This window comes from Triturus cristatus, chromosome 6 (assembly GCF_964204655.1).
Source record: "Triturus cristatus chromosome 6, aTriCri1.1, whole genome shotgun sequence".
Taxonomy (NCBI): Eukaryota; Metazoa; Chordata; class Amphibia; order Caudata; family Salamandridae; genus Triturus; species Triturus cristatus.
In genome coordinates this window covers 835,180,494-835,204,259 of record NC_140589.1, presented here as the reverse complement: position 1 = coordinate 835,204,259, position 23,766 = coordinate 835,180,494, and the positions used below count along the sequence as shown (strand labels likewise).

Genomic DNA, 23,766 nt, shown 5'->3' with positions numbered 1-23,766 from the left:
CGGCGACTCCGGAGTGCGATCTCCACTCCCGACCTCCGGCACGCTTCACCTCGGTCTCCGGCGACTCCGGAGGGCGGACTTCACTCCCCCGTCGACGCCGCTCACTCGACCTCGGGTGACTTCCTCCCCGACCTCTGGTACTCCTCACGACCTCCGTCGGCGCCCTCTCTCGACCTCTGGCGGCTCCGGGTACGACGTCTGCTTTTCCAGTCAGCGCCGCTTCTCCACCTCGGGCTCCGGGTCTCTAGCTTCTCGACGTCGGACTCCAGGGAAACCAGTATCCAGGTCAGGATCTTGCTGTTCTTGGATTCTAAGGCCTGTTCCTGCTGTCCAGGTCCTTAAGATGGTTTTTCTTGCTTCTTCCCACACAGGGCTCCAGGCTGGGCTCAGTCAGTAGGGACTAGTATCAAGGGTGGGTTTATGGACCCCACTCCAGGCACAAGTTTCCACCCCTGCTGCCTCACTCCTTCCTCCTTCAGGTTTCTGCTGCTCACTCTTCACCAGTCAGGTGCCAACTGCCAGCTCCAACTGCCAACTCTCTGTCTTAGCTTCCCAACATTCTAAACCGCCTCCAACTGTCACAGGGCTCCAGAATGTTGCAGAAGGTTCTAGTAGGTTCCAGTGGGTGCTGGTGATGTCACAGGTGGCCACCATTTTGTGCTCCAGGCCCTCAGACAGAAGTTCCAGGGGTAGGTAAAATGGCTCCCTGAATCTGCATCAACACTAAAAAGTCTGGTGGTTCCCAAAAAGGAAAAATTCAAACAGGGTTTGAGGCAAAAGTGGGACAAAATAAATAATGATGAGGAGGGACCACCCAAAGGGCTGACAGGTCTAACAAGATGTATTCGTGTAAAATGCAGATTGTGGCAGCTTATGCTTTGAAGTCTGTTTGTACAACACATTTTTTGCAAAATGTTTCATGAAACAGAATTGAGACCCTGTTGATATTGCTAGGCATTGATTGTCAACTTAGGAACACGCTCAACATGTTGCAATCTCAGGTGTATAAATGAAAGTCTTAATAACAGGTGCATTACTGGATGTTTTGAAGCTGCATTAAAGTTGGCTACTCTGCACAGAGCTGTATGGTAAGGTACCGAGGTTGAGTCCACTTAACTCATTTGGGTGTAGAAGGATAGAGCACAGATTGTCCTTTTCTTACCGCATTTCCAGCTACAAACTTGTATCTGGAAGAAATGCATGGCCGAATGTGCTATTGGGCAATGTGTCACATTTTAGAAGTGTTGCCTGGGCAAGATGCGAGTCCTCAACTTAGCTTCAGGTACCATAAAACCTGCAAACAGAGGAAATTGTTGGAGTCTGTGAACCGTCGTCATTCTCCACTGGCCCTTTCAAACACCAGGCACAAGGGTAAATCCGCCTTCTTTTCTGTCACAATCATTTCTGTGGGTTAGTACATTTATGCACATTAGCAAAGCTGCACCGCTTCAGTCAATTTTATACAATGCACAAATGTAGGAATTCCTCCCACAACCGGTCTCCTACTTACTTATTTACAGTGCACAAACTTACCATTTTGATAAGAAATGCTGTACAAACCATCAGAATCTCAGTAAATCGGGTCATATAGATAGTTCGGCGTTAGGCAGGATATTGTAAAGTAAAATGCATGACGGGTAGTGAATTTGGATAACCAAGCAGACACACAAATACTATTAAATCTACAAATCAAAATGTAAATATAACCATATCAAGTTATTCAAATTAGAAGAACATTGGAGACACAGGAGTGCATGTTAGTGAAATTAGACCCTTCTTCCTTCCATTTTACCCACCTACCCAAGTGAGGAACCTTACCATCTGCCAGAGGTGGGAACAACAAAAGACAAGCTGGTACTGACTACCATAAGGTGTAGCAACTATCTGAGGTGGAAATCACCTCCTCCAAACAATTCCGTATCGAGTAAGTAATCCACAAATCTTAGTTTGCTGCAGCAGAAGGCAGCAACTGAATGACTGCACAGAGTTCACATTTACAAAGGCATTGATGCAAGGTACTTCCTAGTGTGCAAAAAGAGTCCTAAAAGAGAATGCAGAACAATCCTAAACGTAAAAACAGCAAAAAGTGGGTGACAAAGGGAAAATGGGTACTTCCACAATCTGATAACCTAGAAACACAGCAGTGGTACACTGTAAAATACATTAGAACTTTCAGGTCGGTCAAAGGCTTGCCATTCCGTCTAATAACTGCTGCTAAATGTGCATTCCTAAACACCAGCACTCTCAAACCCTCACACAATTCATGCACTTGGATCTTGCCACAGACCCTGGCATTCTACACCATCCTAAACTATGAGCATTCTTGCATCCTGTCAAATACCCACAATTATTCGTGTCAAATGGATAGGGGTCTCTAACATACACCCTTCGTAATGTCCAAAACATGTCTAAATGAATGCCCAGAACCTTGTGACGCCAAGAGCATAGATGCTTCCATCAGAGCTAAAATCAAGGCAACAACAGGTGAGGTCTTAAGCTCCGAAAGCCTAGCCAAGGTAGTTGCAGAGCCAAGGCTTGAACTTCATTATGCATGGTGGCCTTCTCCTCAAATAACAAAAAGCTAGACCACCAAGGAAAAAAAAGGAGGAGAGTGTCTATTAGTCTGTAATGCTAATTCCAGACGGGAACCTTGTCATATTGTGGGTCAAACAGTGAATCTGTCAATTGGGGAAAAGGTTGCAGGAAAGGACTTTGGTCAAACAACTGTCAAAGAAAGAGAAAATTGTCAGAGACTTGCTCCCTATGGCTTGCCGAGGCAAATTATCTGTTGAACAGACCACCATCATGCCCAATCACTTCAAGGCTGGATTCCTTCCAAACTCAAATACATACATTTCCTTACCACACCCAGAAAGTAGCTATAATTCACTGTCACTTCACTAGTTGGTGAAGCTCAAACGTGTTCAGGAACAATATGCTATTCCCTGATCTCATCCCTTGAAACAAACCCCCGTTCCTACCTTTTTTTCCTCATTGTCCTGCCCTTTCCCATGGGTTATGAGGCAGTGTCAAGGCAGCTTTAGAAGGCAACCTTAAAACACAGTAAATGATCCCAGACATGTGAGATGCTTACTAGTGTGCTATTGTGTTAGGATCTGATCACTGTGGGAAAGCAAGGAACACTTTGTTTGTCTGCCGAGCTGCTTTCAGGTACTCTCGTTATTGGGTTTTCCTACACTCTCATGACCCTAAAGTGCTTCATGCAGAGATGCAACCAACACTCCTCTCAAGAGCAGCTTTATATTTAGGCTGAGACACATTATAGAAGCCTGCCAGTGAAGCATTACCGAATAGTGGCTTATTATAGTAGTAGAGGTTGAGGGTTCAGGATAAAACCCACTCCCATGATTTCATGCATTACTGTATTCCCTATTATTACATTAACACTGTCACTTTTGCACGATTTTACTATTTTGGCGAACAGCACTGCTACAGGGAGCTGAACGGAGAAGAAACTGGGACACTGTCAATGTCAAACATGGATGCTGTGCTGGGGCGCCCTGACAATACTGCCGATTTTCATTTTTTTCCATTTAAGAAATCCAGCTTAGAGGAGAACTCAGGAGGTGAGAACCCCGTGGCAAGACTACAATGAAGAAAGAAAAAAACACTGTGCTTTCAGCAAGCACATTCGCCTCGCCTTTTACAATGCCTGTTGGAATGAGGCCATGCAGAGCTCCCACGTGCTGATCTACCATATTGCAAATAAATGCCAGGAGGTAGATGCGTGTCAGCCATCAGATCTAACAGAATAATATCAGTTAGAAGTACCAGGGAGCAAAGGCAGACTGAGTGAGTTATTCTGTCCATGTACTGAAAGCTTTCTAGCCGCTCTCCCCCGGGATCTAACCGCATTTAGAGCACTAGCATAATTTAACACCACGTTGGGGCAATAAACACTTCATGAGTGTCATAATAATGCATGGGAGAAGGCCCATCTACACTCTCAGCAAGTGGGGGCGATAGGTTCCTCTTGGCATCTTGGAGGGCGAGTAATTCCACTCCTGTACAGCAGCAAATCTCAAGCCATTTTCAAGGAGGAAGAGGACGGAGAGGAGTTGGGAATGGAGTGGTTTTCCAGACAAATTTATCCAGTCCTGGGGGTGTACCATGATGCTGGGATCTGCCCTACGGCGGTGCACACATGGCCCCAGCGTTTCTTTTTGGTGCCTTCAGCGCACATATTAACTCACGATATCACTCAGTTTGTACATGTTCTGGGAGAGGTGTGGCGCAGTGGCCAGGGAGGCTGACTCTGGAGCGCAGGGCTCACGGTTCGATCCTCAGCACCGGTGGAAGATCAGCTCAGCATCATGTGACTCTGGGCAGTAGCTCACTTAATCTCCCCGACGGCCCCCAGCGCCTTGAGACCCATACGGGTGATTAGTTCACGCTTTACGAATACCGGGCTTGGAAAAACAAAGACGGGTACTGCTCTGTGTTTCATAGCTTTGTTGTACACAAAACATACACTAACACCGTGATATTCCAAGTTAATGTGTATGCAAAAGGATCCAAAAAGACGTCCCAGGTCACTTGTGCACCAGAACAGCACAAAATAATACATCATGATCCAGCCCCTGGGATCAGTGTTTGATAGCGTGGTCACATGTTCAAATCCTGGCAGATCCATTCAGAATTTCATTCTTCTAAGGTCAATGAAATGAGTTCCACTGAATAACACCAAGAGACATATTCGTGATGAACAAGTACTCTTCAAATATGCCTATCAGGTCTATCTTTATACATAAAATGAGTCAAAAAACCTGAAACAAGCTTCCACCCAGCCAGCAGCTTTTGCAATGGCGGTATGCTCATCTACAGACGCAGAAAACACACTTCATGTGGCACTACCACACAAAAACAAAGTCCAAGAACACAGACTGTCGATGTGCACTGCATTAGAAAAAACAATCAGGTGAGAGCCTCGGACACATCACATTAGAATTTGTGCCTTTGGCCACTTTAAACCCATTCTAGGTAGTAGCATTTGAAACAGCACTGTCAGAGGCACCACACGCCACCCAATCATAAAGCTATGTCTCTCTGAGCTTGCTTTTTGCAAAGGGCACCGCTGCCCTTCAGCACCCAGGCAGAGAGCAGTGCATCTCTAACCTGAAGACTGACATTGGCCATGAGTGGCACTGAGCTCCCAGCCAGGCACCATGCATCTTTGAGCTTACTTGTGGCAGGGTACACCACAGGTCCTTAGCATCCAGCCATCGAGTCAGGCAAATCTGAACTGACTGCTGCCAGCTGGTAGCATGGGCCTAGGTGCCCAGCCACAGACCATGCAACTCTCAGCTGACCATTGGCAGGGGGCACCAGGGGCCAATACTACCCCAACCAGAAATCCATAAAACTATTAACTGACAGCCGGCAGCAGAAATGCTATGCCCCGAGTCCTCGACCAGACAGCCATTTAGCGGAGCTGAACACTGGCAGCAGACATGGCATCTTTTAGCAACCTGTGCCTCCAGTTGGTTTTGTCAAGTTTCTGATTTTTTGGGTTGTGTTGGAAGCAAAAAGTACTTGCAGTTCACTTGAAAGATCTGGTCTTGTAAATTGCTAATAAATTAGAACTACTGGGTTGCTGTGTCCTGGTTCTCTGAAGAAGGAAAACAGAATGACAGGACAGTAGTTTCAGGTGGTGTAACAGGAGACTGGGGAAAGGTTGAATGGAATAAGAAGTTATGGGGAAGTAGGGCTGCTGGAGAAGTGTGAGGGAAGAATGGAAGGGATGAAGTGAGAAGGATGAGTGAAGTCAAAGGGCTGATGGAGAAGAGGACTAATAATGTGGAAGATTAAGGGGAGGGGGCTACAAGGAGAATATGATTCGAGGTTAACAGCTAAGGGAGATGAAAGAGAGTTACGATTTCCCATGCAGGGTTTGCCAGAAGATGGACTTGGAGAGGGATGAGGGGCAACGGAAAGTGGCAAAGGACAAGGGGACAATGCATTTTCAGGATTAGGTGTTGGGTAGGAGGAATAAGGATGAGGTGTATAATAAGACAAGAAGGGGGAACACAACTGTGATGGACATTATATAGTCCTTCTCAATTTTCTTATAAATGAACCAATTATTGTTCATTCTGCTGCTGTGCCCAGGCCACCGTGGGGGAAGAGAGAACAAAAGAGAGGCCAAGAGACTGAGGCCCAAGAGAGAGAAAGAAATAAGCCCAGAAGGAGAGACCCAGAGAAAGAAAGTGATCCAGAGAGATATTATAGGACTGAGTGTGACAGTAAACCAGGACTGCTTCAAAGTAAAGAAAATATCATAGAATAAGCTGTGTTATGTGGCTTATTTCTATAGCTATTAACGCAACAATAAGGCCACCTCAAAACACTAAGGACAGGGTGAAAGAGCAGAAGAAAAAGAGACGGGGAGAGAAAAGTAGGAACCACAACACAGGGGAGGAGGAGGAAGGATCCTAGAAGATGGAGTGATCTTCCCCATAACAAAAGAAACAGGGCTTCCTGTGTAACCTCCCTTAGGCACCTAACGGACAGATAGGGAGGGATTGAAAATGAGAAATAACGGGGATCAGGAGATCATAAAATGAAAGAGGAAAGGGAAACCGGTAGATGAGTGTAGTGACAAGGAGAAGACTTGATAAAACAGACTAAGGAATTGGTACACTGTTCCAGACATACTAAGACAGGCAGGAAAGACCCCACCCCTCAGGAGTTGGGAGTTTGTACACTTGACCCACAGTGTCAACAGCGAGATCTTTCAAGATCCTCTCCCTATGACTTGCATTTTGCTGTGTGACTACAGCTGAAGGTGAATTGTAGGAAGGGAGCACCCGCCACACCGTGCTGTTGACAGGACAAAGACGATCTGTTTGAAGATATCCGGTATTGAACAATGACTTATAAGTGTTAGAGAAGGAAGACAATGTTGGCAGGAAGGCAGTGCACGATAGAGAAAGCACTAAGTGAAGGTATTTACTGTCTGGAGCACCTTCATCCAGATGAAAAACGACAAAACACCGCCACAAAAAAGCAAATGAGGCTGGGATTAGGATTGCTGGGCCTAACTATTGTGCCCACTCCATAGTACACTGCAACACAGTATGTCTTAAAGCTTTAAAAAAACAAAAAGAAAATTGTGCTCTCGCTCCGGGCCAGAATGGCCGTAGCAGGCATCAGGTGTTTCCTTGGGAGGCTGGAAAGGTGGGGTCGATTTTGCAGCTGTGGGGGTCGTTTATGTTACTGGGGGCCGGTTTTGCAGCTGCACGGCTATATCGGCCCCCAGTGACAATAGCAGCAGGGGGGTTGGTTCATCAAAATTGCCAGGGCTGCTTTGGGATCCCAGTATGGCCCAGCTCCCGCTCCTCTAAGAGGAAAGTTATACACAACTACCATTCTTTCTACAATGATTTTGTGAAAATGCTACTGAGCACCCCCCCCCCCCACGCCCTATACCACTAACATGCCGAAATACACTAACAATGACAACAGTCAAACCTATGCAAACAAACAAAAAATAGAATCATATTGTGGAATACACGATTTTATTTTCTGCTTTCTGCTGCTACCAGTGTTCATTGTGTATGTTGCACGTTTGGGTGTCTTTTCTTTGCTGTGGGGCTTGGATCAGTTGCTTTAGGGGCAACATCTGTACACACACGGATTGCATTTTAAGCATATCAAAACCAAGAATATTTGAGGAATGCTGTAACTTGGTTGGAGGTACCAGGGATTAAAGATTCAGCATTCTATAAATTATAGAATCTGGGTCTTCGGCATTCTCTGCAAGACAGAAAGCGAGTTATCTTGTGTATTAACATCCTTTCCAGCAAATACTTTAAAGGTACTGCTTGCTGGTAAATTGATTGTGGACAGGAAATAACCTAAGAAATGTGTGGGCCCCAATTTTCTAACACATCTGGAGTTGCAAATGGAGTTATCAGAAATTGAACTGTAAAATATTTTAAATGCCCTGATCAACTTCGCCCTAATTTAGAGGTGCTCTACTACAACATGGAGTATTTAATGTTGTGTAACAATGAGTGCAGGGTATGGACTACCACTCTATTGTAAAGGCAATAAAGACATATATGGGTAAATAAAGATTTGCTATTCAGAAATCCACATCTATGTATCTTAATGATGTATACATCTCTTCATGGTACGAAGAAGTGGAAAAATACCGTAAATGTGTACTTTCGTTCACATTATAGAGGTAGTCTATATCCTGCACTTGATATCGTGCAGGTCGGTATTAAAATGGTCACACAATATAGTGACAAACAACCACTTTTAAAAGATTGCATTTACATTGAGTGTCTTAAAAACTCAAGCATGGCATTCCAAACAGGCCCAATGAGTTTTAAGATGCACATTTAACTGTGACAGGGGACCAAGGAGTCAATGTGATTTGGGCTTTTAAGGTGGCTTCACTCCAACTGCTCAAAATCGTAGATTCCCCCACGCCGAAGGTTTGGGTCTAGTTGCGCCCCTGTATTTATCTGTGAATTACTTTATTACACAAAGGACACAATGCTGCTGAGGAGGAGTACATCCTACAGCGGCACTGTGAGATGCCGGCTCTACTGTTCAGTGCTTGGGTATTTCTTTAAGTTGAGTACTACTTGACCTGAGAATGGGTCTGCTGGACAACCTTACCTCAAAGGCTATGTGAAAGACTTGCAGAATCCTCTGGCCTGCCTGAAAATTAAAAGTTCTTGATCTCCCTGCACCTACACATTAAATATAATGTCACAGAATTGCTGCCGGTTTGAAGCACAGGCACCCACCCTTTAACATCAAATATAATAGGACGAAGCAGGTCCATAGAGCATAGCTGCTGATCTTCCCTATGGCCCTCTCCCACTGAAAATGGAGGCTCCTGCAGCCTTTCCAAGTCATGTGAATGCCATACAGGAAGCTAGAGCTAGTTTCTATGATAAGGCCCATGTGCTAGATCGGGCGGGCATTCGAAAGTCCGGTTAGAGAGACCCAAGGCTGTTAAAAACTTTAATATCATGCTGCATCACTGAAACAAAGGCAACTATGTCCAAGAGCTGAAAACTCAAAGTCCTAGGGCTCACGTGGTATCTTCAGTTTTCTGATTTACAATGCTGGTTTGAACAGTTTAAAAATGCACCCTCCTCAAAATAAATAGCGCAGGTCCCATTTTAAATTAAAAAAATTATTATAAAAAGACTAAGCTCTGGACCCACATAAGCCAGAAAATCCCAAACAACTAAGTATTTTGTTTAGTTAACTGAAAAACCATAAAAACGAAATTGTAGCAAGTGCCACTTCATTATAAGCACTGCTCTCTCAGTTACTCTTTACAAAAAAATAGAAAACAATATCTATTCCTAACCAGTTAGACTGCAAATTTCAGACAAAAAAATTGTAAAGAAATTTTTAAAATTTGGTGATTCCTTCTCACTTTTTCTCCTCCAACAGCAAAATAACTACACAAAAAACAGCCTAATTTCTTTGGCTAAAAGACTGGACACAAGAAGAAAATTGTTGCCAGCTGTTTGAAGAACCATCTGTTTCAGATGTCAAGGCCAAATTTTTATTGCTAAGTACAGTAGAAGAAAATTATTAGAAGCCCCTTCACCTGAATAAAGCACCCGCCGTCACATGACTACAATCTTAGGATTCAACGGACTCTGGGGAAGTAAATGTAAGCTGAAGACACAAGACAAAACACACCAATGAAAACACTTTATCTTGGATCCTAAGTAGCACCACTGCGGGGCCAGACATCCAATTTGTTAGTTCTTCTAAATAACGTGATGGAGTCCCACATGTTCTTACTCAGGTTCAGTACACAAATACGAAAAGAAAAAAATTCTAATCAGACAATAAAAGCTACATTTCTATATAAACTACATAGGTTCTCTTTTTGTTGGCATACATGTAAAACTGTGCCGATATTTAGCAACGGGATTGACTTTTGAGATTATGGACCAAAAAACAGAGTTTATAGCGGTGTCCCATGTTGCTGAGCGGCTGTTGTGCACTAGCAAAGTAGAGGAGGTCAGTGAAGGTATTTTATTTTACCTTCAGGTAAATACATATTGTCACAACAAGGTCAATTAGTGCTCCGAGAGACAAATAGGGAGTCCATTATTTACTGAACGGTGCCTTGAAAGAAGTCGTAGGTCTCTTCGGACACAAGCACCTTTTCTGGGCAGATGTTTTTCTAATTACGATGCTACAAGGCAATCACAAATTATTTTTGAAAAGTTCACTTCACACCTCGAATCACTCATTCCAACTCAAACCACCCACTATTTAACTTGCACACGTTGAACTATATAGGCTTAAAACAACAGTTGTGATTTAACTTGCACACGTTGAACTATATCGGCTTAAAACAACATAGGTGTGTTCTTTTCCCAATGATTGCCACGGAGAGTTACAATATGCTACATAATGTGGTAGAGAAAGGCTGACTAAGTACTAGGAAGGCAGCACTTGCAATTTGTAGCCAAGATTATGCCCCCCGCCCACAAAAAACACACAGAGCAGGGAGATGCAATTGTACAATTATTGCAGATTTGACCTAAAGTTAGAAAAGTTTTTCGCTAAATTAAGGAATCCATTGCACCGCTTCATTTTAGAAATACACAACTTATATTTAAACTGAGCGCAGTCTTAAAATCCATTCGCCACCAAGCAGAGATACAAAATGGCCGCCACACAGTAGCAGTTAGATGTTTATGCAGCCAACGCCACCTCTTTTTCTAATGATTGCTAAACATTCAGTGATGATTGGCTCCTCAGTTAACACTCCATAGTATGGTGTGTTCATGTCACAAATGTGAAAGTCATACATATGGATGTAAACACAAATAAAATTAAGAGCAAGACATCTGAGAAATAAAGAAAAACTAAAGACTAGAGAAAGAGCGTCAGGTCAGTAAGCCATCGAACCAGTGAAGGTCAGAAAAAGAAAGCAATATGAAAACTAATTTCTATACAGCAGGATATACGCAAGTCGGCGAAGGCCACAAAAAAAGGGCAGTGGGGACAAGCAGAGTGCGAGACAAAATAAGAACACAAATGGACTGGAAGGATGCATTTGCAGAAGCAGTGAGCTTTTTGAGAATCAATACAAGCTAAGACTGCTTTCATTTCTGCAGAGTGGGTGAAGGATTTCAGCTTTTTTCATGTGATGTCTAAAATCAAAAGGGTCATTAAACAGAGACATGTTTCCCACTCTCTAGCACTTTGACTCACAGCAGCAAAAACTCGGCTTAACCAGGGATCGGAAGGCTGTGAAGACTGTTTGCCTTTATGCTTTATTGCACAATCTCCAGTAATATATCTCTTCACCAGTGGCTTCTAGTCAATCAGCGCTACTGCATTACTCAAGAGCTGTGGAGAATAATATGGAAAAAGTGCTCTGCTGGCACCAGCAGCAGGGTATATGAATTATAAATACACACTCTAGCTGAAGCCCTGACGTACGTTCTGTGTGTACAATGCCAGCGGATCTGTTGCACTATATAATTAAGGATCTTTAAAAATCAGTATTTATGGATTTTAGCCATTAATTCTTGGGACAAGTTCCAATATTTGTCTCTGATGCAACAAGGATCTGCAGGGTGGATTTTTCAACAACCAGCATCAACCACATTAAGGGTCACCGACGAAATCATTCTTTGCTTTGGATTGAAATTAGATGGACTTGTCAGGGTCACAGACAGTCAAATTATATTCTGACTGGCCCGATTCTATTACTATTATAGGGGGTCTCTTTGCAAAATTTCAGAACCAATGTTATTTGCACGTGGCATACTACTTCTTGACTCGTTTCAATAACACGCTACATGTGGGCTGTGAGTAGTTCTGGTCAGAGACCTGGGCGTTCTGTGTGTGTGGACTGGGAGGAGTTATGGGAAACTCAGTGCTTAATTAGAGCCAGTGGTTTCCGGTGCTCGGCCCTGGCACTTAATTGTCAACACCGCAGTTATGACAGTCTGCACATGGTGGCACTGCTCATCTAATTTAGAGATGAGCAGCGCAAAGGTTGCTTATGAATACAATTTGCATAAAAAAATTACTAATACCTGCCTCCCCAGCCATTCCTATAGCTTTGGGGACCTGGAATAAACTGAACTGTCACACTTGCACGCAAGAGAGATGGTTAAAAGTTATTTTGGTACCACCATTAGCGGTGATGATGGGGCAATGGGTGGTGCAAGCTGCAGTGGCCTCCTGGTCAAAGCCTTGGTACTTATTATTTTACAAATCAAGCACTGGGTAAACTTATGAAAATGGTTGGGGGCGCACATGCTCCAAGTGGGATACTATTACCTTCATTAAGGCAATGTGCACATTCATTTACACACGTAATTTCTTGTGATGATACGCGACGAGAGACTATTCAAGAAATATTACATACGCACATGTTTATTGTAGAGACAGACGGCATTAATTGCCAGACTGCTCACTAAACACAATGAAGAAAACAAAACAAACAAAAATCAACAAGATGAACTCAATGCGTCTTGCCAGAAGACGACTATGATAAGAGGACTAAGAGAGGCTTTATAGCTATTGAAATGTTGCAGCTCAGTTGCTGAGAATTTAGGCAATCGGGGTGCAAGCTCGGGGTTTAAAGGAATATCACACCGCCACAGAGGAAAACAAAATTCCCCCCTTTCAAAATAAATTAATGTTCATGTGGTAGGAAGGAGGAAAAGAAACAATAGGCTTGGACTCAGTCATAATAGAAGAAGAAAAACACAAGAAGAAGAATTCGTGCAAAACGCTGTTCAGGTTTGTAGGAGAAACCAGAGGGCATGAAAAACCAACTGGAAAATGTGTGATTTTTTTTTCCGCGGAGGGAGAAAGGGCGAGGTTTCTCGGGGTCCGTGTCAGGTCGAGCTGGCAGGGTGTCACATTGTAATCACCCTGCTCCGGTTAGGCAACATTGATTTTCTCCCCCGCTACAGGTCATCGAATTCTGCTGCATGCTATGTAAATTCATTTTACACGGTTGCTTAATGTGGCTTGGCACAGCAAAGTCAGCTGGTCGGAACCAAAATGGGGAATTCGGAATAAAGGCCTGTGCCAGAGGGGCAGGGGTGTTCAAACAACATAAAAACCAAAATCCCGTAAATAGAGTAAAGGCAGAAATAAGGGAGAAAATTGGATGTATCTGAAGGCCAACGGCAGCTCCTCCGCTAAGGCGAAGGAGCGTCGCTCCACTGCTTTAAAACAGTGCAAAGGAAAAATATAATTATAATAACGGAACATTATTATCATTTTATTTTTAGTGTTGCAGTTGTACTGCAGCCAGGTTAATTTAGGGTGGGGCTCCTGTGACGTCAAGGGAGAGAGAGTGGTGGCTTCCTCTTAAGTGCGTATGACAGTTTGGAACGGTCTTGGGCCACCCAAACCTTCATGCGCACTTTGCATGTTCTCCATTGGCTGTATTGCACAGACTGGGTGGAATAAATGCCCAGCCTCCCAGTCCCTCTCTGAGCAACAAACCACGGCGCTCAGACCAATCACAATGCTGCTCTGAGGCAGCGTTGTGATTGGTCAGGGGAGACAGGGTGCTTCCTGGTTTTCACATCAGAGGAGACCAAAAAGTTTTCTTTTCTTTTTTATTTATTTCTTTGCACGATAAAAGTCTGATATGCTTTAGGGCATGGGGAGTGATTAGTCTCCTTTCTTCTTAGAATAACACAGCCTGACGTGTATTTGTATAACACACGTTCACACGTAGGGATCTTGGCGCTCAATAACAGATGTTTATTGTTACCCAACTCAATGGTACTCATTTTATCAACCACAGATGGATGAAAGGCCGAGTGGAAATGCCAGGATTTGAACCTGTGATCATGAGATCAAACACATGCCCCTTCAGTTGATGCATTAGTCCACTGAGCCACCAAACCCAGCATGAATAGAACAATAGAAGTGCAAGCAAGGAGAAGGGGCCGTAGATATCACAGGGCTTTCGGCCAAATCTGCTGTGATAGACTGCACTCAATAAATGTGATAACCGACCTATGCTTCCAATGTTTTATGAGGAAAATGTAATCATCCCGTGCCACATCTATGGAATTCCTGTCTGGTGTCCTTAAAACTAGACATGGGCTAAATGCTGGGAAGCAGAAACCGAGTGGTTGTGCAGAGGTACTGAGCACTAGGGTAAGGGCTTTTTGTGATGACAAGGGCGCCTGGTCTACAACAGCCGCCTCTGGATGAACGCTGAAAAGAGTCCTGCACAGTCACAATGTTGCATGCTGGGATGAAGGAGGTCCTCGCTACTTTCTTCTATGTGACACTGAATGTCTATGAAAGCAATTTCCTTTCAGATTTTTCTTTTTTTTTTTTAAGGGGGGAAATGGAGGGTTTCATTGCAATATTAAAAGGTCAAAGACATTAAAAAGTGGTGATTTACTTAGGTATTATTTCGCTTTGCTTGGTGTAATAGTTTCTCTCCATTTCCAAATGTATCATTCACTCAATTTTTTTTTAACGTCTTGTACCACAAACACCTTGCTTTCACCTTGGAAATACACCCACAATTAACCGTCCAATTTCACTGACAAAAAATATGTGCCTTCCATGAGGAAACTGTGGAGATCTTAGATGTGCTCCACATTCTGCTTTGCTTAAGAATGTGCTCCAACGTCAGTCCCTTAAATATTGATGTATACATATCTGGACCCATCTGAACTTTTCTTCTCGTTTACAAACTATTACAAACTATCACATCTGAAAGGGGACCTCTGTGGACTGACACTACCCATGTTTGTAATCTTTTTCTCAAACAAAACGTATCACAGCCTAAAACAGAATCAATAATTTATCAGACTGCCCCAATATCAAACATATAAAATAACTTGCCCACAACCTCTGCCTCTTTTCAATGCTGTACAAAACAGAACATCGAGATGTATGTATGCTTCTACAACTATGTAAACGGTGGTACAACTACAATTCAATAACACAGCAAAGCTCAAGTATCTTGGTGATGCGAGATAAAGTTAGAAGATGGTGATAATTTTTGCATTCTAGATTTGGGCACACACCCATGTCAACAACCTGTGAAGGAAAACAAATTTCCTCACTGAATTACCAGTCAAGCTGCACTTCACTGACGTGGGCCAAATAGGACGAAACCTGGTTATGGGTGCTTATGTTCCCATTCAAATTTGACCCGGCAGTTCGGGATGAACTGTCCCCATTGAAGCAGGACCAAGGCAATTTCTATGTGGTCTACTCCTGTCTGAAACAAAATGGCGGGTTAAAAACAAAATGGTGCACTGGATTACAGCCCATAGTAATTACCAGCGGCTTAGATTAAATAAGGAAATCCGCCCAACACGTTTTTGTTTTCCTTAGTGCAACACCCCAAGTGCGACAGGTATGCCCAGATGTGGGTGCTCTCAACTGAGGAAGCCCAAGAAGGGCATGGCCGATCTGGGATTGCTTGCGATCCCAGTGGACATGGCCTTGCAACTCGGGCTAGACTGTTCCTACTGGAGCAAGACCAAGGCTGATTGCACAGGACCAGCTACTACCTGAAATGGCATGATGGGCCAACAATACAATGGGCTGGCTTGTGGCTCAAGAGTAATTACCAGTGGATGAGATTAGTTAAAGCAAATACACCAGGCACTTTTTTCCTAAGGACAACCTGTTAAGAAGCAAAACAGAGAGCAGAACAAAGTTGTTCGAACAAAGAGCAGAACACTGGAAGGAGAAGGAACAAAACACACATCACAGCCACAACCCAGTTTACAAACAGAATATGTCACTAGCACCAACGTGTCCTTCGTCTTTTTATCTAGGTTTAAATCATCCGGCACCTGTCATGGTGCCTAGGCCTGGCTTCAGTGATTAAGATAGCAGCAGATTCTCACGCCTGGGAAACTCAAGAATGGTAAAGCAGGTTTTCTGCCAGTGACATCTCTGATCTGCCCACTTGAAAGCACAGAAGACCCATGACAAAGTCTTTGGGGTTACCTTGTGTCATGTTCCTTGAGGTCCATGTCAGTGTGGCACAATGACCAGATGCCCGCTGCCAACCAAAGTTGTAAATTTAATTGGTTACCCTCGAGCAGGGGTGTCCCATATTGGTCCACTTGGGTTCAAGTCAGACTCTCAGATTATCCTGATCAAATCAACTAACATTTAAGGAATCCAAACGGCAGCCATTTACAATGTCCTTGGTTACTCTGAAAGTCGGGCACAGCTGGGCACCAAGTACTGATCTCAGACACACTAACTTGCTCCAGAGGGTCTCTAATCCAATTTTGGACCTCTTGCCAAAAGGCCATTTCCATCAGATGTAAAAACACCGGAACTGCTCTGCCTTTCTGACTTTGATTATCTTCCTCTGTCAGTGTTCAAACATGTTGATACATAGCATTGCTGCTTCTTGAAATATGGCAGCTTAACACTTGAAGGCCTAGGATGGGTTTGCCTTACAGCTTCCTATTATCTGTATGCTCAATTAGGAGTAAATACCCAAATACAGTGCAAAAAAGGGGTCCGATTCATCCGGCCATTCTTGGAATTGCGCCTCGAAGATTAAGGTAACACACTGGATTGATCCTCTTGTTTACGGCCACACAGAGACAGGCTCTTCACTTGCTTTCCAATCTATCAACAATTTCACCTCAGTCAAGTGGACATTAATAGGAAGCAACTATGTAAACACCAACATACACATGTGATGCACATACATAGAAAAAGGCATTTCACTAATAAAAGTCAACTCTACTCTAAATATTTTCATAGCAAAGCCACTACACAACACAACAACGGATGGAGCGGAAAGGCTATTCTTTTTTTTAAGTGATGGCAATTCTCTACTCCCCTCCAAACATGAAGCAGCCATGCAGGAAGCCATGCAGTGTCTTAATGTTTCAGTGAAGCCACTGCATTTCCAGTGTTGTTAGAAGTAAAAAAAAAAAAAAAAAGACTTTTTAAAAGAATGGAAGTTATTAAAAAAGGACTTGGAAATGATTTTGCACACTTCCTCACCCCAAAAAAATATTGAAAGTCGTTCAGCAGTCAAATGGAATGTTGGCAAACAAAGGCCCGCTTGCACCCCACTCCCAAAATAAATAAAAGATTTACCAAGGCCCCACTGCAAGTCCAGTTTTTATTACTACCTACCCGTACTGGTCTGGCTGGTGCATCATGGGAGACTGAACGTTGACATAGTTGGGGTGCTGTGAAGGGAACATGGCCCGTCCGCCAGCCCCAGACTGGCTGGGATAAGCAGGCGACCTAGTGTATGGTGGCCTAGAGCAGGACAAAAGAACAGCTTCTTTCAATTGGTGCTGTTATAACAAGTATGAACACACCTGACAGCTTCATTCTGTTCAAATCAGCATGTGAACCTCACAGAATACATTTGAATGCCAAAGGTGCTGTTTTGAGGCAAAATTAGGGAGAATGGAGCGAAAGCTGGAAAATCAAGCAATTTGTATAGCAGCAGGAAGCTATCCAACTATCTACTACAACATGGGTACTCCCAAACACTTTCCCGTGGGCCGAAAAGTTTAGTCTATGGTGTGACCGTGGGCCGCACTGATGCCGGCACGGTGTTTGGAGGGGGGGCGGGATTGTAAAGTGGGTGTAAGCATGTACATTTAGCGGCTGAACTGAATTGCACAATATAGAACCAGAATCCCTGAGGTGAATTCTGGCTTACACACTTGGCCAAATTGTGTGATCCTGGGCAATTGTTTTTTCTCAATTTCCCTGCTTTTTCTTCATTATCACGTGTAAGAGGGCTACGAAATACATGACTTCAGGACGCGTTCTGTACAAAATCTTCTCCTTTGTTTTGGATTTAATCACTCATGGCATTGTTGTCAAGGGTGGGTGCATGAACATTTCTAAATTCATGGTGGAAAACGATCAATTAAAAAACAAAAACTTTTGAATGCACTGCTATAATCTTATTTACTAAGGTGAAACGGTTCTCCAGGTTAATGAGATACACTTCAATTCAGAAGGGTGCTTATATTTTTTACACCTTTAAAATTGAAGGTGTTCCTAAAGTTAAGGGGTGCAGTACACACTAGTTACTTCCTTTCTTTAACTGCAATTAATCTTTAAATACATGCTTGCTGTTTATTTAACATATTTTAATGGTAGTGCTGAGTCCAGTAAACAGCAGTCATATGCTTCTCTTGCCAGGGGGCCCTGTGAAACGGTCAGGAGGACTACACGTGGCCCCCGGGCCGTACTTTGAGTACCATTGTACGAGAATGATAATGTGCAGCACATGGCTGACTCAACAGGGGGGCATTTTGCAGCCAGGCTCCTCCAATATGTAAACAGAGCGAAGAGGTAGCCTGAAGCGCTGTAAAATTTAAACTAGGTACAAACACGGAGAAAAAATTAAATAAAAAGAAGCTTCAACTGGAAGGGAGTATTGGAAAGATTGTAGGTCGATTTATCAGCAATTCTTCATTTAACAGGAAAAAAACACATATCCGCTTAGTGATCAACATTCTATACCAGACACAAATAATCCTTGCCAATTTCAATATTTAAGATCTGAAGGTCTTCAACCCCCCAAAACATTGACGTTTCTATCTTTTCCTTCATCAACCATATTGTGAGGGCATATACTGTGTGTGTGGCAGGGGATGACTCGTAGTTCGGTGAATATTTCTGATCAGCATCTCTTCCTCCAGCTGGGACTGACAAGGAGACAGCGGTAAGAAGAATGAAAGAGAGGAGACTGGCATTTAAGGACATAGCAGCTCCTCGAGATGTTCTCCATGGAACCATCTGGTGATCCTGAGTTTAGATGCGGCCATCAGAGGAGTTTTAAGGCTACACCCGGAGTAAACCTTAAATCATCTCAGGACCCTGCTGCAAGAGAGAGCAGGCCACAGATGCCTTAATAAATAAAGTTATTTGCAGGCTACTTAAAGGGGCAATGTGCAGGTAAAATAGGCCACTCTGTTTGAAAGATATTCTTTGCCATCAATGTGCACTGTTGTGGAGTGACCCAAGGGGGCCATTTTGTAACTTTAGAACAATGCGAAACCCACAACTTTGCTTCATGTGTTTCTAAAATTACTACTTTTGACACAGGTAGCCCTGATCAAAGAAAGACAATTGCCCATGTCTGTAAGACACAACACATTACTCAAATAACTTATAATGAACTCAGTTTTAAGAGGTTTTTTTTTTTTTTTAACTGTACAGCATTTTCTTTTAGTCTCCAACATGAAACCTGTATACATACCTGCCATGCGTAGAATTTGCTGCTATCTGCATTACTGCGGCAGCCGCCTCCTGTGCCTTGCGATTTGCAGATGGCATAGGCGGCCCCATGCCGGGGCCTCCCTGCGATGGCATGCTGGGAGAATTCGGGGTCATGCCACTCATGTTTCCAGGAAATGGTCGGTTCTGCATCCCGGCGGATGGCATGCGGCCCACGGGTATGGTGCCACCCGCCTGGCTTGGCCCCTGGCCATGCAGCTGGCTGTTCACATTCATCCCCATGCCAGGCCCTGGGCCGCTGTAGTTGGTGTTGGGCATACCGCTGTATGTAGGAGGCCTTGAGTAGTTGCCTAGAGCACACACACAAAAACCACAAAATAAGCTTTTACAGTTAAGCTTGAATTACATTTTTTATAATGTACATTTATTTATTTTGACAGCATCCGTTCAAGATACCAAATGACTGCTCGGTATTTATATACAAACAGGTAAGATTACAATATTATTTTGCAATTGGCCCATTAAATTATAGTTCATGGCAAGCGCTGACAAACTTTTGTCCAGAGTAAAGTGCGGGTTTAAAAACTAGTTCACAGGTGTGTAATAAGGGCATAATAAAAGGATGGCAATAGCATTTAAAAACAATGTTCCACATGTCCTTGTTTGTGCAAGTGTCTTATGCAGTTTGAATTTGGCAACCCTGCCTTCCATGTGCCACGAGAATATATATATATTCGGATTGAACCACCACAGGCACGACTAAGCAGCAGGCCGATGAAAATGATAGCCATTTTGTTCAACAGTAAGTAGAAGATCACAATAGTATTATAAACGAACTCCTTTTGATGATTTCCTAATAGTAGAGAAACTTAGCAGAAATAAGGAAATAAACTCGAAAAAGGACTGAAATAAAAGACTTCAGCATGACTCAGGATAATCAAGTGTTCTCTTGGATAAATACACCAACCATATAGATTAAGCTACGGTATGTTTGCACGTGGATGATGATAATGTCATCATGGTGGGTCTCGACAAAATCCCCATAGCCCCACTAAAAGCAGTCTTACATGAAGATGCAGGTTGGTTACTGAAGGGAAGGGATTATAAGAGCATCAATCTAGGTTGATAGTCAATGACTTCCATTTGAAACAAGAATCAAGATCATAACTTACTGAACAGTATACAAAGACTTACATTTCCATCATCCCGCCTGCCTCCAAGGTGAGCTAATAATTATATGTGGTACCAACAAAAGTCAAAGATCAAGCCTTACTGGAGATCACAAGAAACAAAAATACAAGTCACCTAACCAAGCATTTTCCTGATAGGTTGTCTTGGTCTGCAACTCACTATCTGAGAACCTAGGATTGGATGCTGCCATTCTAGCATTTAAAAAGATGCAAAAAAAGCACGTTTATAGAATGCTTCTCACCTCAGGATACTGAAGCCACAAGACAGGACTATTGTATATAATCTTTTTTTTTTCTGGAATACTATATTACTTGTAATCTTACCTTGTTCGATGTAAAGTGGTTTGATGCACCACACATGTGGTTCATGCGAACAAATAAAACCAAATAGTCTATATTCAAATTGGGAATACACATCCACCCTCCACCCCCTAAAAAATCTATGTCAGGGGTGAGAAGGGTAGAAAAGGATCTGGCAGGCTTTGGGGGGAAAAGCATGAACAACAAGTCTGATTTAAATCTGGAAGAGTTAGGACATCTGTTATATTTTGAACTGGACAGGAAAATAAATCAGCAATGATCTAAATTGGGAAGGGCTGGATTCATGCTACTTAAAATTGAGCAAGGAGATGAAGGGGCTGATGAGCGGTGAGGAACGTATGGATGAGGGGTCAACGAGGGGACGTGCTGAAAGGGAGGGGGGCTCAAGTCCAGTGGGGTGAGGCCAAATGCCCTATAGAGGAGCCTGCTGTGTCTGGTGTTATTAACAATGTCATATGCAAAACTGTGCATGGTTTCTGTGTGCATCTATCTCTCCCACTGTACATACCACTACTTTCTGCCTGGTTCTTTCTACTGTGTTCTAAAATGGAAAAATAAAGGTTTTTAAAAAAAATCGAGCAAATCAAATATATAGCTAAATATTGGATCAGTGGTGGAGAATACCGATTTTGAACACAGGCAAAAGAAAGTATTTTCGACTGGGAAGAGCTGGATGATGTGACAAATTATCTGATGAAGGATGCAGTCTGCCAGTCATAATCTGAGTTTGGCAAACAGAGGAGCGGGAAGGTAATGCATTTGCTTTTGAATGAGAGGACTATACATGATGTATTATAATAGTAAAGTGCATACTGCTCTGCACACCAGGTCTAGGGAGGTTACTGGCATGCTGGACACTGCTTTCTTAAGAAGAATTCATCAGTGAATTGCAATATCCGGATTATGTATAGTTGGTGCACTTTATCTGATATAATTTAGCATTTTGTTGTATTTATAGTGAACAGACTACTCAATCTTTTGAAGACGTGGACCATAAAGACTTACACAACCATGCAATACGGTCAACAATGTTCAGAAGAGATCAGTTTTAAAATCTGAAATTAGATTGGCATTTTTGGTACATTCTGATGCAAATATTTATGAGATTTACACTGTGTTATGTGATCACTTCTAATACCAAATATCTAAAATGTTTAGTTTCTTGTTCAAAATTAATGCTGTTCCACCTACTTAATACATTAATTGTTACTCTGAAACATTTCCAGTTAATAAAGCGGGTGTGGCCTTTCAGAATAAAATGAGTTCATTGGCATCACCAAATCAACAAATGCACATAACCACAACTTTGGGACTGGAATCTCATTTTAATCCAGTGATTAAATTATGAGCAATATTTCAGAAAGAGAACTAGCCCAGTATCCCTGAAGAACATACATGTTTGTGAGTGTATGCCTACAATCATTCCCACAGTAATTCTCTTCAAAATATTTAAGCTAGTTTTGCTGTCTCAGACACAAGAATTAATCCAGAGGCATAAAACATATCTGGTTCATATTATACATACTTTTAGGGAAGTAATCAAAAGAAATTAAATATCTATGTATTTCCAAGTCTAACAAAACAAGGGGTTTCATATTATTTAGGGAGGCTACGGGGTATTACGAGTGCTTCACACATGATAATCGAAACAAACTGCTACAAACCATGAAAATGAACTAAGCAAATGCAAAGGGGAAGGCCAACTGTACCTAATACTGTGGGTCATCATCAAGATGGTGGACATTCATTCGGTTTTGCACCAATCCTTTTAATTCAAGGTTTTTTTGGATGCAGTTGGACTGTGGACGCTTCCTATTTGCTGATGCTACTTAGCGCAACATTTGGCCAGGATATAACCTAGAATGATATTATCCTGTCAAGAAGAATAACTGTTGATAAAAGAGATTTAAGATGACATTTTGGAATGCACACCTATGAAGACATTCTTTAGCTTTCCCAGCTAAAGTCCCCATTGTATTCTGCAGTTAATTCTTTTCATATCTTTTAGAAACTAAATTATGAATAAATGGTCCTACCCTGCTCGACTTCCAATCCTTGACAGTCCACCATCCTGACAAAGACCCCAAGCTATAGGTACAACTGCGATTGAAATGTCATAATTCTGATTTGCTTGGCCTACTGTGTGGGTCCGACTACCTATGATCTCAAAACCCACTATCAGATACAATTTGGGTTTCACGTAATACACAATATTACCCAAGCACAAGCTTTTCGAGTTTTCTCCCCTTTTTACGTGTACAGCTCTATTTGTACAGCTCACGTTCATGGCACTCCTATTTAGATAATCACTTGTAAAGCACTCGTAATACCCCACCACCACCTGCAGAAATAATATAGTATCTCTGTTTTGGAAACATTTGTTTCATCATAGTGTTCATTCTGGATAGCTATCCATAAACCCTCAAACAAGCAAGAATAATACAATAAATGATAGGAAATACAAGACATTTTTCATCTATTGTCTGCTCCTGGAAATTAAGGAGAATAATGCAATCTCGATACCTTTCTATGCTTATGGATTCATTTAAAATTATTTTGCCAGCAAACGAACTAGCATATTCCACTGCATTCTATAAATAAGTGTCCAGATTTGAGTCTCGTGACCACAAAAAAAACTAAAAAAGATCTTTAGCGCAATAGTGCCAAAACAAGAAAGCAAACATTCATAAACTTTGCTTTTACTTGCTAGGTAAAATGCACACTGGTGACCCATGCTCTCAAAACTGGCTATGATTTATGAGAATCCCTCGCATTTCATTGGGTTTCAACTAGGGAAAACCGCATGAGTGTTGGAGAGAATTAGGGACAAGATCGTGTGACTGAGGAAGGCACATGGGTGCCATCCACAAAACATGCAGAGGAAGATGTTTTAAGATTAAACTGCTAAAGGACGGGTTGGCTGCTGTTTCTGTCGAGTGCAATACTTTTTTTTTTTTTAGCAATATTTACATAAGGCCTCCGTTTGATATGGCATGCAGTCGTGTTCACGGTCCACCCGCTTGGGGGGAAAACGCAAAAA

At 42.6% G+C, this 23,766-nt stretch overlaps 1 protein-coding gene across 5 annotated transcripts in view; it reads right to left on the bottom strand.

Annotated features, from left to right (window-relative positions):
* Window positions 1–23,766, bottom strand: part of ARID1B (AT-rich interaction domain 1B) — a 736,193-nt gene that overhangs the window by 100,770 nt on the left and 611,657 nt on the right. For 3 of the 5 annotated variants that reach the window (XM_085611434.1, XM_085611437.1, XM_085611435.1), the window contains 2 exons: window positions 19,238–19,565; window positions 17,143–17,271 (listed from right to left, as the gene is read on the bottom strand). In XM_085611434.1, the coding sequence (XP_085467560.1) occupies window positions 17,143–17,271; window positions 19,238–19,565 (457 nt within the window). The remainder of the gene's footprint in view (window positions 1–17,142; window positions 17,272–19,237; window positions 19,566–23,766) is intronic. The other 2 variants (XM_085611436.1, XM_085611438.1) reach the window with 1 other exon arrangement.